Source organism: Microchirus variegatus (assembly GCF_963457635.1).
Source record: "Microchirus variegatus genome assembly, chromosome: 9".
NCBI classification, from domain to species: domain Eukaryota; kingdom Metazoa; phylum Chordata; class Actinopteri; order Pleuronectiformes; family Soleidae; genus Microchirus; species Microchirus variegatus.
Window position 1 is genome coordinate 17,467,971 of NC_139810.1, and position 14,282 is coordinate 17,482,252.

Here is a 14,282-nt window from a genome sequence, read left to right on the forward strand (position 1 = left end):
GAAAAAATCTCACCTGGTTAAATAAGTGTATTAAAAAATAACCTGAACATGGAATGTTGAGAAGTTGGTAGACAGCAATTCACATAATTAATAGGCTTTAGATCTATTAGTGATTCCAATTTATTTGGTCATATATGCAGAGTGACAAGGTTCATAAGCCATTTTAATGAACAACTTTAGGCACTTGATAAAATATATCAAAATAAAAAAAACATTAAAATGACACAAACGGCCCTTAGCATCACAACACACTCAGTGACATGACATCATACAATAATGCAACATTGTTTTGTGAAATGTGACATTTTCTGTAATCTTGCTGAACTTAAACACCATTAAGCCAGTTCAGTTTTCTCAAGGAAATATTGAACAAAGAAATTCTTTCCCACAAAGGAAAAGAGATGTGTGGTTTTAATTTGTGTCGAACTGTGGTTTCCTGTACATGACACTAAATAAACACCATTATTTGCTCAGGGTTTTATGGCTTCAGTAATCCCACTGAACTACATGTTGGCACAGTTTCACAGATGACCACAGGTTAATGAACCTTGGTTAAAACACAACCACACACAAACACAAACCATCATTATGTCATGGTTCGAATACAGCGTTGTTGAGGGTGCGATGAGGAGCCTTTGAGTCGACTGAGTTCAAGTAGTGTCATCACACCAAGGTTGTCAGACAGGTTTTTCTTCACTTCAGAAACATCTTTAATTGAACTAAAGGTTGTTTTTTAAAATCACAATTTGATCAGAACTCCAGTTTATATTCTCTATCCTGTCTGGAATGATGAAAACATTGTTTCTATTATACACACATCATGTGTAATGTTTCTTTCAGAAATACACATGGATGTTTTGACAACTGTTAGATTTATTAACACGTTTATCATCTACACGCGCGCACACACACACGTACACACACACACACAGATTACACAGATGCCGCGTGACATCAGTGCCTCTGTTTACAGGTTGTTTTGTCAGTCAGAGAACGATGACTTTGCATACATGCTTAAAGTTTCAGAAGGCAAAAATCAAATTGGCATTTACGTACATCATTTTGAACGAATGAAACTTTGAACATAACTAAGATATGGTTTTGAGGTGGCAAATAGAAATAGGAATTTGTGCTTCTTTGAAATCGGATGCAAAAACAAGATTATATATGAGATATAATAAAAACTACAAAAGATCAAATGTACATTTTCAACATTGCCAATATCAAACTCCATCCATCACCAGCTTCATTTCTAAGGCACTTCATGGTTTACACCGGCAAAAAAAAGAGGATACAAAACGTGTACACGGGCCCACATATCCAGATTAAATAAACACTGGGTACTGGGCAGGATTAACAAAAAGAAAAGGAAACAAAAAAAGCACAAAGTGTCCGTGCACCAGAGCGACAATCCTATTGTAAAGCTGCTTCTGTATATTTACAGATGTTAAATACAGTATTTTCATTTTTATACTAATGCAGATAGACAAATAAAACTAACACCACTGCCTGCTGTCTAAAGGCTATGATAATAATGTTCAGACAAACTCACGTGAGGATATTTCTCAGTTTCAAAGCAGTTTAAAACAGAACTAAAATTGCATAGTGAACCACATAATGTACACAATGCAGTGTAGTTGACTTACTCAGTGTTATTTTCCCTGTGGCAAGAGTAAAGTAATTGTATCTGTTTTTTTCACCACCTTTGTTTCTTTGAACAACCATTGAAATGAAACATATGTATACACACAGTAGGTATTTAATGTGATACTCATGTGATAAACTTGAAATGATTCCGCTGAAATAGCACTGCCACACCCACATTTGTGTTCACATTGGAACTGATCAGATCACAGCAAGTCTAGATGAACACACAAAGGCAGAGTTGTGTTTTCTCCCCTTTTTACACAGAGGTTTAGACAATATTTATACCACACCATTACATGTTCTTCATTCCTTTACATGTGACTGTAAAGAGGCTCAAGAGTGCTTCATATTTAGCAAGATCCCAACCATCCTCTGCAGGGAAACATCTGGGCAAAAACAGACAAGTGATAAATTAAAGGGAAAAATGGAAATACGAGCGGCACTGCCCTGATCCACAGAGCACGAGCCACTGAATGGACACGAGAGTATGAACAAGATTTGACTCATGTAATGTGGCCTTGATAATCACTAGATCTCAACCCAATCAAACAGATATGACTGATTTTAAACAGAAACCATCGTCACCAAAAATAAATCTCGCCAATACTGTGAGGTTATTCTGGCAGTGTATTAAGACCATTCATCTATGTTTTCCTGTAATTATTTATCTGTCTGTATTTGATGTGCAGACGTTTTGTTTCATAAAAGCTTGCTTCCTTTTGCTAAACCCTGAAGAGATATAGATACATGGCATCTGCAATGGTTTACCGCCGTTTCCACGAGATGAAAAGTCCTAAGAAATGCGTCTCACAGAAAGCTGTCGTCGCTGGAGACGTAGGAGAAACCGTTGAAGGCGTTTGTGCAGCTGGCGCTGGCGCTGAGCTCCGGGGTCTGACTCACGGAGTTAGGAACCATTTCTGTGGTGAACTCTGGATCAATATGCTGAATGTCAGCCGGGCCTCGCTGAAAGATGAGAAAAAGGAATGGGGTGACGTCTTTTCTGACGTGTCTTTCATCTTTTACAGCAGGATGACAACCACTCACTCTCACATTCACACCTATGGTCAATTTAGAGTGTCCAATTAACCTTAGACTGTGGGAGAAAACTCATACGCACACGGGGAGAACATGCAAACTCCACACAGAAAGGCTCTCGGTCAGCCACTCACTGTGGTAGTGATAAAATGTAAAGTCATGAAGATCTAGAGTACAGGAGATGAGGGTTGTTGGAAAATGTGTTTTCCAGTTATGGTAAATGATTGCAGAGCTGGGTTTTTGAGAAGGAAACTGACTGTCACACACACACACCTTGTAGAAATGAATATGAACATGACATATGAAGCAGTTCACAAAGACAAAACTCACCACATTAGGGTTGTAGGGAGGAGTGATTCTCTTATTGTAAAGGTCGTCCCAGTTGATTGGAGAGAAGAAGATGTGGTTCTTTATTTCTAACTATAAATTATATTTAAAAAAGAAAAAAAATATGAAAAGTCACATGCTTTGTAAAATATGAAGAAAGAGAAAGCACTTATCAAGGTGAGGCTTGTTCAAGGTAGCATTCAACTTCCTTAGTAAGTGAGAGTGAAATTCAAAAGTGATCACACTCACAAAGTCAGCGATGGCCCCGAGGCGTCTGTGCTGGTCCTTCTGCAGAAGCCCCACTAGCAGAGAGCTGACGGCAGCAGACTTTCCTGGAGGCACCAACAGTGGTTTGTGGAGGATCCCATCATACATTTCACCTACATCACGGCTATAGAATGGAGGCTGCAGCGAGACATGAGAGAAAGCAAAAAGGATCACACCTTCATACAGGTTATGTTTTTATCACCTGCATATCACGGAGCCGAAGAGAGAACCATTCATTTTCATACAAAGGCATTGTGATACATTGATACACCTGTACCAACACTCTACATCAACAGCCATTTGTTGACCATGTCAATGTTTAATTTTTTGTTGCATTTTTCCTAAATCATGCACACACACACACACACCAGACTGTAGATCATCTCATAGAGCACTGCTCCCAAACACCACCAGTCCACTGTCCTGTCATATGGTTCCTTACGAAGAACCTCTGGAGCCAAGTACTGCAGACACACAGAGAGAGAGAAGGACAGAAAAAAGCAATAGAAGAAGTGAGAATACAGACAAAACTAAGTGGACTAGTGAAGATTCATTAATATGAAGTTTGAAGACAAGACAAATATAGTTTTATATGGTTCTGACATATTTATGACTCACCTCTGGAGTCCCACAGAAAGTCGAGGTGGTTCCCTCCGGCTCTACACCTTCTTTACACAGCCCAAAATCTGTTAGTACCACATGGCCCTGAAAAACAATTTCACAATAGTGACAAATACTTTGAGTCTGAGTTTACATTGTCAAAGCAAATGCACAGCATTGACTTACCTGAGAGTCAAGAAGAATATTCTCTGGCTTCAGATCTCTGCGGGGGAACGCGAATAAACAGGTCGTTAGTGTCAAAAATGGATCACGAGCAAAATCACCTCATGTTTGACTGTGTCTCAGAGTCACACCTGTAAACAATGTTGAGAGAGTGAAGGTAGCCGATAGCGCTCGCCACCTCTGCGGTGTAGAACCTCGCCCTGGGTTCAGAGAAACATCTCTCTTTCTGCAGGTGGAAGAACAACTGCACAGAGAGAGAGAGGGATGGACACGGCAGGATACAGGGAGGAAAATAAATCATACTTAGTTAGTGAGCAACAACACACACATATAAGTAAGGCCATGGTTCTCAAACTGTGGTACATGTATCACCAGTGGAAGGCGAGCATCCTCTGGTGGTACTTGGAGGAAAATCAGTTCTACTGTATAAACCATCGTATGTGATCGGAGTGGAGCTGAGGAAGTTTGACAGGAGTGCTCAAAAAATGAAAGAAATAAAATAATAAGAATAATAAATAAGAATAATTAGAGTCAACTTATCTCTCACTCCATCTTAATATAATTTCACTATACCAGTGAGGAGGAGGATGAGAGAGCAAATTATCTTATTGGGAATGAATCTGCCTCCTGTGAGAATTCTGTAGCTGACTGAGCTCGGCCTATTTAACTGAAATATTAACTGTTGTGTTTTTAATGATGTGTGTCTGTAATGCTTTTATCACCTGTTGTTGTAAATGGTTATAGAAATAGTTTTTTTAGTAGTATTTTTACTTTGGTGATAATGGTGTTACTGTGAAAGCTCAATATTTGCTCAGGTGTTACTTGGTATAAAAAAGTTTGAGAACTACTGGTCTAAGTAAGGTAAAAGAAAAATGTAATCAAATAATCTACGTTAATAATGTATTACTACACTGTTACAGAGCAGTGTGTTGTAGCTGAGAAAAATACACCAAAAAGCCATTAGACAGGTCTTTTTATTCAACAAATAACGTAATCATTTTTTAATCATTGCAATTAGTGTAAACAGTATAACTGTCCGTCTTCACCATGTCTTACTTGTAAGAGAGATTTCAATCACAATGTTATGTGTAATGTTTACTAAAATAAAGCTTACATTAAAGAGATAAATAAATTATTCCTACCATCATAATTTCAGAATTCACGTAAATCTTTATTTTTTTTTAAAGTTATCCATTTATTAATATTGATGTTTTCTTTTAACCCTTTAAGGTACTACTCAACCATTTGGTCGACCACACTTTAAGTCACTATATCTCATTGAAAAATGCATCAAGCTGAACTCACAAACACTTAATGTGTCTTGTTGTAGTTTATGAATTATGCAAACAAGGTTTATTATGAACAGATGTCTCAATCTTTTGGTAGAGGCCTGTATCTGAAATATTGTAGGGTCTAATTAAAAGAAAAATATATAAATATATATATATTGATTTTTGTTATTGTTATCATAGGTAAATAAAAATAAAATAATAAAAAATGCAAATAAATAATTTTACCTTTGCTTTTTTTTTGGTGTGTACCTTAAAGGGTTAATTATTATTTTTCATACAGTTTAAGGCACATACCTCTCCCCCATTGACATAGTCCAGGACAAAGTAGAGTTTCTCTGAAGTCTGGAAGGAGTAGTGAAGTCGCACCAGAAACGGGTGTTTCAGACTCTTCAGAAGCACATTTCTCTCTGCCATAATGTTCTTTTGCTAAAGACCAAGCAAGAGAAATACAGTTAAACCTTAGAGTGCAGTATGACAAGCTCATCTCCACAAGAGAGAGAGAGAAAATATGCAGGAATTATCATTCTGTATTTCGTGACTCATGGCCTATGTCAGTTTGCACTCTCTGTCCTGTCCCTTTCACACAAAATAATAAAACTTTAAGAGATTGTTTTTTCTTTTAGTGTGTAATAATACTCAATATATCATTTTAAATATAACACTATACCTGTAATGTTTATGGTGCAGATCTACAAAAAGCATCATGCATGACCAAAGAAGGTCACAGCCTGACAAGGAGAGGGTTTAAAAAAAACAACTGATGCTTTAATTTGGGTTTTAGAAAGACTAAACTGAGGAATGAAGCCAGTACTGTTCTGTAAACCACACAACACTTTACAAAGAGCAGGAGCAGAAATAATCCACACAAAAGGAAAGCAAATGTGTTTGATTGATGATGCAGAGGAGTCGTAAAATATGTCCTTTGTACAGAACGCGCTGCAGATTAGATAAGATTCAGATTGTGTTGCTGGGTCAAAACGCTGTTTACTAATAACACAAACATTTTCCTCTTGGCACAAGTCGAGATACTTTCCACCTTCACCTACTTTATCCTGGTACATCAGATCACTGTGTAGTTCCAGTTTTCTATCTATTTGTCTTGTTGTTTGTAGAATCGATTTGTGTCACTTTTTTTGCTTGATCTCAAAGTCAGAAATAGGAGTTACTGAAAATCAAAACACTCCTTTATCACGGCAAAGATCAAACGTGTCATTTGGTGTGTGTCCGTGGTGGGCAAGGGCGCCACTAAGTCCATATTCCAACTATTATCTTTCCACATTTGTTTTGATTACTCACTACTTCACTCATGTTTCAGAGAACCAGGGTTAATTCTTTAACCTAGAAGACCTGAGTTACCCTGGTTCAAGCCCCGGTTGGGACAACTTTGAGCCCCGGTTGGAACAAGGAGCTTTCTGCAAGGAGTTTGCATGTTCCCTATGTGTGCGTGGGTTTTCTCCAGGTTCTCCGGTTTCCTCCCACAGTTTGAAAAAACATGCAATGAATGAATCTATGTCTCTACATATGTGTGTATGAATGATAGTGGTGGTCGGAGGGGCCGCTTAGCGCACATTGGCAGACATTTTGTACATAATAGAAATGTAATTGTTCATATTAATATTAATATTAATAATAATAATAACCTAACACTGCACTGCCCTCTCACTTTTAGCATAGCTGTTATACTCCTGCCGTCCCTCAGTCACTCATGAAGTAAAACAAAACACTCAGTGTCTCCACAGAGCACTGCTATATTGAGAAAAACAGAGAATTGAGTGGAGTGGAACTCATTTGTTTGTATTAAAAGTTACACACTCCAGCTTTAACTTTGAAGAAGATAAAATGATTAATTCAGAGGGTAAACGTTGCTCTGAAAGAGCTTCGACACAGGATGACAGAGCCCACCTCTTTTTTCTTCAGGATGACTTTCTTCTGCAGCACTTTGACGGCGTAGAATTTGTTGTCAGCTTTATGCTTGGCGAGCAGGACCTGCATGAAGGTTTTGTTTGTTTAGTGGCTTGTTTGGTAAACAGTCTGCACCACCACCATCGCCGCACATTTGCTGTTGGGACATTGCATCAATCCTGTGTGCAAGATCAGCACACACACCACAGATAGTACGTGATCTGTGGAAACAGATGATACTGAGAAATCTGAGAAGGGTTTGATACAATGAGGAAAAAAGGACCAACAACGTCCTCCCGACGCAGGATTATACTTATTTATATGTTGAAAGAAAAGAAATCATTCTTGTGAAATACTCTGTTTATGATTTCTGGAGTTCCACTAACGGTGTGTGATGTAAAGTCAGTGTACTGCGCAGTTAATAATTCATGAAGCGAGCATCACATTTTGATTAGACAGTAGTAAGCAGGTAGATTATCTCTGCAGCAGAATAAGCAGCACCTCACTATTTTCTGTGGGTGAGTGTGTCTCTCTTCTGTTTTAGGCCAGTTCAATAAAACGGCTGCTGCTCACTGGATTCACAGAGAGAAACTCCTAATCTATATGATCCTCCACAACCTGAATCTCTGCAGGAGAATATATGAACTAAAGGAGAGATAATAAGGAAATTGGTGACAGAGAAAAACAGAACAGACAGACAGACGAATATAAATAAGTAATTGTTCCAGTGTTACCTTTCCAAAGGTCCCTTTGCCAATGACAGCCAAGAAGTCAAAGTCATTGGGGCTGGCACTGGAACAAAACAAAGAGTGAGCTATTAAATGCTTCATACAAGATTAAACAATAACGCGTTCGTAACAGGTTACAAAGGCGGTGAAATCACCAGCAAAAAGAACAGCCAATTCTCTCCAAAAAGGCTCCTTAAGAACCTGTGTATTGATGCATAAAATACACAATATGTATACACATATATAGAAACAATTAATAGATTCATTGATTTGAAGCTTTTTTTCATTATTAAAACAAGATTTATGATTGTTTGAGCTTCTTAAATGTGAGTATATTTTTCATTTCTTTGCTCCACATAACATAAAAAAATCATTCAAACTGAATCATTTTCAAGAACGTCATCATTTCCAGGTTTGACAAACACTTTTTTTTTTACATTTTCTGATATTTTATGGACCAAACGATTAATCGAGGAAATAATCGACAGATTAATCGATTACGAAAATAATCATTAGTTGCAGCTCTACATACAGTATATATATAGATAGAGAGGTACACATGCTGGTCAGTGAGAGCAGAGTTACTGACTGTGGGTTTGCTGAAGGTCCCAGGTTGACATCATCGAGAGGAGAGGATGGTGACCGCTGCTGAAGAACAGAAAGAAAACAGACACAATTCAACAAAACATAGGGAAAACTACACCACGTATACAGAAGCAGAAACACTTAATAGTGGCTGTAACTTTTTTCTTCTTCTTCTGGTGAACCATTGAACAGTAGCTTCACCGAACGTGATTAAGTCCACGTTCAGAATAAAACTGACAGATGTCAGACAGATGTGCAGACGGAGATGTTTTCCTCAGTAAATGTGTAAAAACTTTCAGATGTTTAAATATGGAGGATTTTGAATTGAAATGTGTCTAACTCTATTTAAAAATGACGGCACTGTTGTGACAAGGCTCTAACAAAATATAGTTCACGAAAGAAAAGAAAAACCTGAGCATATTAAACAAATACGTATTTCTGTGGAGACAGACTGCGCTCAAATTCAAACATTGCAGTGCACTGCACGGTCACTGTGTCAGTACAAAACCTCAAGATTATCTGTTTAATGTGTAGTATTTTGAAGGTGTAGTGCGTCACTTAAATATAGAAAAATGTCTGCTACATTCGAACCATTTTCAAATGTATATGATTTCATGTGTGCAATGGCGAATTCAATTGCTGTGTCTCAGAGCTAGAGCCTTTCCCTAACGCAGAATACCAGGTCCTTTTGTGTATTGTGTATTGCATATTGTGTAATTAGGATGTCTAGACTGAACCTGCACCTTCCTACAACATCTGCAGGGAGTCAGCTCCCCGATACCTACAGTAGACAAAGAGGTGTGAAAACACAGCCTGGAAAGGCAGACTCCTTGTCTGTTGGAGGAATGCTAAAGAGGAGTTGCTCAGGTATAAATGTGGAGGGCTCACTATGCTCTGGGACTTTCTCCAGCTAGGATCACTCCTGTGAAGATTGACCTTTTCCTTGCAAAGAAAATAAAACCTTGTTGTTTGGCAGAAGTTCTCTATTTCATTCTGCACCAGCAGCAGAGAATTTCCACAACATTTGCCACCCAAAGACACTGCTGCCCTGCACTGCCCTGCACTGCACTGCACAGGAAGTGATTTGTCTTATTTCAAGACAGACTGTGGCAACAGCCACATAGTGCTCGTAAAGTGAGACGACTGCAAACAGGCTGGAGCATGAATGAAAACACAAATAAGAGGCCATTAAAAGTTTTCAGGTGAATTCTACGGCTCAAAATTCAGTTTTGATTCATAAGTGCTGATAATATTGGTTGACAGAGCCCGGTTTAAAATGAAGGACACGGCATATAAATAATGTAACTGTTTGTGCTCACAAAGACCAAACAGAGGCACAATAATAGCATCAACAAAAGTCACGCACTGCAACTTTAAGCCACTTCAGAAATTCAGAAGTTTGAGTTGCAGGAGATAGCTTACAAAACACATACACACCAATGAGCTGAATGAGAAGTTTGTTCACATGCAAGTCAAAGCTGGAATTTATAGTGGATCACAGATATGATATAAAAACATCAAGCATCAAACTTGTTTTAAAAAAGTACTCACATTACAGTCTGCCATGGCTTTAATCCATTCCACTCCCACTGGAGGTTCAGCATCAGAGGAGAGGAGAGAACATTTATTCCTTCAAATGAAACTTTTGAGACTTAGAGAAAAACTGGTCACCTCCCCATTATCCGTTATATGAGCGTTTGTGTGTGTGTGTGTGTGTGTGTGTGTGTGTGTGTGTGTGTGTGTGTGTGTGTGTGTGTGTGTGTGTGTGTGTGTGTGTGTGTGTGTGTGTGAGAGAGAGAGATTCCAAATCAACTTCTGACCCCACGTCTGGAGGAACAGGTAATTCTGGTTTGTAAGAACCAAGAAGATGCTGGAACAACACAAACACAATGAAGGGCATTGTGAATATATTCTGTGTGTGTGTGTGTGTGTGTGTGTGTGTGTGTGTAGCGACAGTATCACTGAACATGTCTACAGTGTAAACATTGCCGTGTCACTGATATCCGTCAAAAAAAATATGGGATGACCGAGGTCTTTTTCTTCCTCGTGCACACAGACGAATGAATGAAGCGGCAGTTATTATAAAGTATGTCTTTCATCAGGATCTTCAACAGATTCGACATGTGATTTGGTTCTTTAATCTTTTTTTACTTCATTATTTCTAGGTCATTTATTTTAAATCTAAGTTTCCTGATCATGTAAACGTGTTACTGCTGCTTTAACTTGAAGAAAGCATTTGTTGGTCTTAGTTAAAACGTCCTCATTTCATTCTTTGCAGTTTGCAGACACTGAAAGAGAACATGCACTTCCCTGACAGATTGTCAGGTCAAGGTGAATTATTCTCATTTCTCAAAACAAAGGGGTTATTAATTAATAAGCGAGCGGTGAACGTGTGAGTTAAACTGATCTCACACAGTCTGCTGTTATAAACTGTGATCACTATGATAAAAAAAAAGTTTTTATTGTGCTGTTTTGTGTATTTTGCATTATGTGCATGTGTGTGACTGAATTATATTTCTATATTATTATTGTTCTGCATACTTATGTGGTTTTGATATTTCAATTATATATTCTGCCAGGGTTCAATCTGCCCATGGACTACACATCAAAAATAGATCAATAATCAACTCAATAATAGATTGAAAACAGAATAGCAGTATGAAAAGTACTCATTGCAGCCCTAATTTACAAGCAATGTCTATCACTGTGCACTGTCCCTGCTTACAACCAGCAGATTGAAAAAAAATGATATGACTTTGAAAGCTATACCCAAACCTATTATAGCCTGAATTCTGCAGAGGGTGGGAGTGAAACAACAGGGAGTTCAATAACCTGATGTCAAATATGTATCTGGGATATCACTCATCTGTATCATACTGCAGCAGCAGCAGCACACTAAGGTTTCTAACTCACAACTTTAAATCACAGAATCCATTTTCAAAAACCAGTGCAACAATACAGAAGCAGAAAACAATCTCTGCAAATCCAGAATAAACAGAAGACATTCACACTCACACACACACACACACACACACACACACACACAGAAGAACCTGGTGACCAGTGTGAGAGCAGTGCAGTTTACTCACCTGTGTGCAGATCAGTTTGCAGGCCCTCAACTCTGTTCAGGGCTGAAGAGACTGAAAGCAGAGCAGCTGCAGGAAGCTCACAGTCACAGATCTGAGGTCAGTCTGAGAAACACATGAAGGAAGGTCCAACTCAGCAGAGTGAATCATTGATGGAGAGAGTTTAAAACACCTGTGTGGGTGTGCAGAGGAGGCGGGTTTACGCTCTGTGTGTGTGTGTGTGTGTGTGTGTGTGTGTGTGTGTGTGTGTGTGTGTGTGTGTGTGTGTGTGTTGCCTCTTTAGTTCCTTTTCTCTCATAAACACTGACCTTGTCAGGATCAGTAGTTCTCATGGAGACCAAAACTTGGTCCCAATGAGACAAGATCAGAGGAACTGGTAAAGTTTCCTCAAAGCTAAGATTCATCATGCTAGGGTAGCTTAAGGTTAGGGTTAGCCATTAACTGATTATGGGAAAGATCAGGGGAAAAAACACTTTGTATGGCTGTCCTTAAAAGGATAACTGCACAAACCTGTGTGTGTGTACGTGGAAAATGTCTGAGTTAGTCTGTCTACTACCAATGGAAGTCAGTGCAATGTCCTAGAACAAGGCGAGCTGTGTAACCTTATGTTTCTGTCCATACATCAACATTAATCGACTTCATGACTATTTGCTTTCGAAATAAGATAAGCTACTTTTATCATTATTTGTGGAACAAGGGTGATGTGTTGCACTGGAGTAATTACAGGGGTAAAATGTTGATCGGCCACACTATGAAGATATGGGAACGAGTTGTTGAGGCTACCACAGACGTGGTTTGTGCTTTGAGATTGCTGGTGGACAAGTAAAGAGAAGAAGGAGCTGCACTCTGTGTCTTGGTGGATCTGGAGAAAGCTTTATGATCAGAGGAACTGTGGTACTGCTGGGAGTGGCAGTGACGTACTGTATGTGTGGGTGGTGCAGGACATGTATGAGTCCAGTGAGTGGCACAGGTGGATGGGTTCAAGATGAAGGTGGGTGTACTTGTGGTGCCAAATACCCATTTCAAGACGTGGCGTGATCAAGGTTCTCCCTCTTCCCCTTCGCTGCCTGGACACTGTCGACATATTAAAAAAGCAGTTATATATATAACGTTTTTAATGTACATCAGTATTGTATGTAATTTACTTGTGTTGCATTGAAGGTGCTATCTGAATAAAAATGACTTTCTTCTTTATTTACCCCTTCTTGTTTGCAATAGTGATAGATAGATTGACAGATAAGGTCAGGCAGGAGTCTCTGTGGACTATGATGATATTGTAATCTTTAGTCAGAGAAGGGGACAGGTGGAGGAGAGCCTGGAGAGGTGGAGGAGAGCCTGCACTGAAGAGAAGATGAATGAAGGTTAGCATGAGTACGACAGAATACCTGTGTGTAAATGACAGTGAGACAGGTGGTGGTAGAGAAAGTGGATGAATTGAAATACCTGAGGTCAACATCCAACGCAATGGACAGTGCACAATAGACGGTGTCACCATCCAAAAAGTGTCAGAGCTGAAGATGCTGAGATTTTCATTGGGAGTGGCCGAGACGTTAGGATTAGAAGTGAGCATATTTGACGCGGTTTGGAAGTAAAGTAAGAGAGACAAGGTTGAGATGGACTGGTCACATGCAGAGGAGGGATAGTGATTATATTGAACAAAGGGTGTTGAAGATGTTGCTGCTGGGCAGGAGGAAAAGAGAAAGACCTCATGGATGTCGTGAGGGAGGACATGAGGACAGTTGGTGTAACAGAAGTGGACACAATGTAGAGGGAAACATGGAGGCAGATGACCTGCTGTGACAACCCTTAAAGGAAGAAGCCGAAAGAAGAAGATAAATATTCTTATTATTATCATTAAGTTGCATAACATAGTTGTGTAAAGCACATACTGTATATAAAATGTTGCTCTTCGTGAATCTATTAACTGCTACTTGTATTTTGAAAGCAACATTCTGCTGTCTTACCTGTTCTCACCACTCCACAGTCAACTTACTGTTTTATTGACTTAAATGTTGCTGCATCATGCTGCAGTGACTTGGTACAAATGGCGCCTGTTTTTCTGTCACTTGAAGCAGAACATGAAGATTTGCAGTGAGGGCAGAAAGGGCGTGAGAGGAGATGTCACCACCACGGCCAACTGTTGATGACAATATGGTCAATAGGGGGACGTGATGCAAGCAAAATAAGTTTATAGTCAATAGTGCAGTGCACCAGCACAGGAAGTGTAGCATGTGTGTGTGTGTGTGTGTGTGTGTGTGAGATCCCCCACCTAAGACAAGAAGCAAGAGACTTGAATCAGACAGGACAGCATTGGACATTTATTAATTCATATGATTAAATGACATTTGTGACTCAAGATTATCTTGGCACACACACACTCACACACACACAGGCGCGCGCACACACATACATACACACACACACACACACACTCACAAATCCCACCAGAGAGACACACAAATAAGTCATATTCGAGAATCCAGGAGCCCTTAAAGCTTTCCTGTAAAATAACTTTCATCTGACATATTAAATCCACACATTTTTGTTTTTTTACCTACTCTGACATAAAATGTAAACAATTTTTTTAAGAACAGGCTCTGAATGGAGTTTCCATCACATGTAAACAGCAT

At 39.1% G+C, this 14,282-nt stretch overlaps 1 protein-coding gene across 1 annotated transcript; it reads right to left on the bottom strand.

Moving 5' to 3' along the window:
* Positions 1-2,454: 2,454 nt before the first annotated feature.
* Positions 2,455-10,170, bottom strand: LOC310931488 (serine/threonine-protein kinase Sgk2-like; the record flags this gene model as incomplete). Its single annotated transcript, XM_083894655.1, is given in 13 exon segments — positions 2,455-2,610; positions 3,013-3,102; positions 3,259-3,414; positions 3,645-3,740; positions 3,895-3,981; positions 4,063-4,099; positions 4,191-4,303; positions 5,646-5,777; positions 7,254-7,337; positions 7,988-8,045; positions 8,571-8,629; positions 10,118-10,141; positions 10,144-10,170. Coding segments are annotated over 13 exon segments (1,119 nt in total).
* Positions 10,171-14,282: the final 4,112 nt, after the last annotated feature.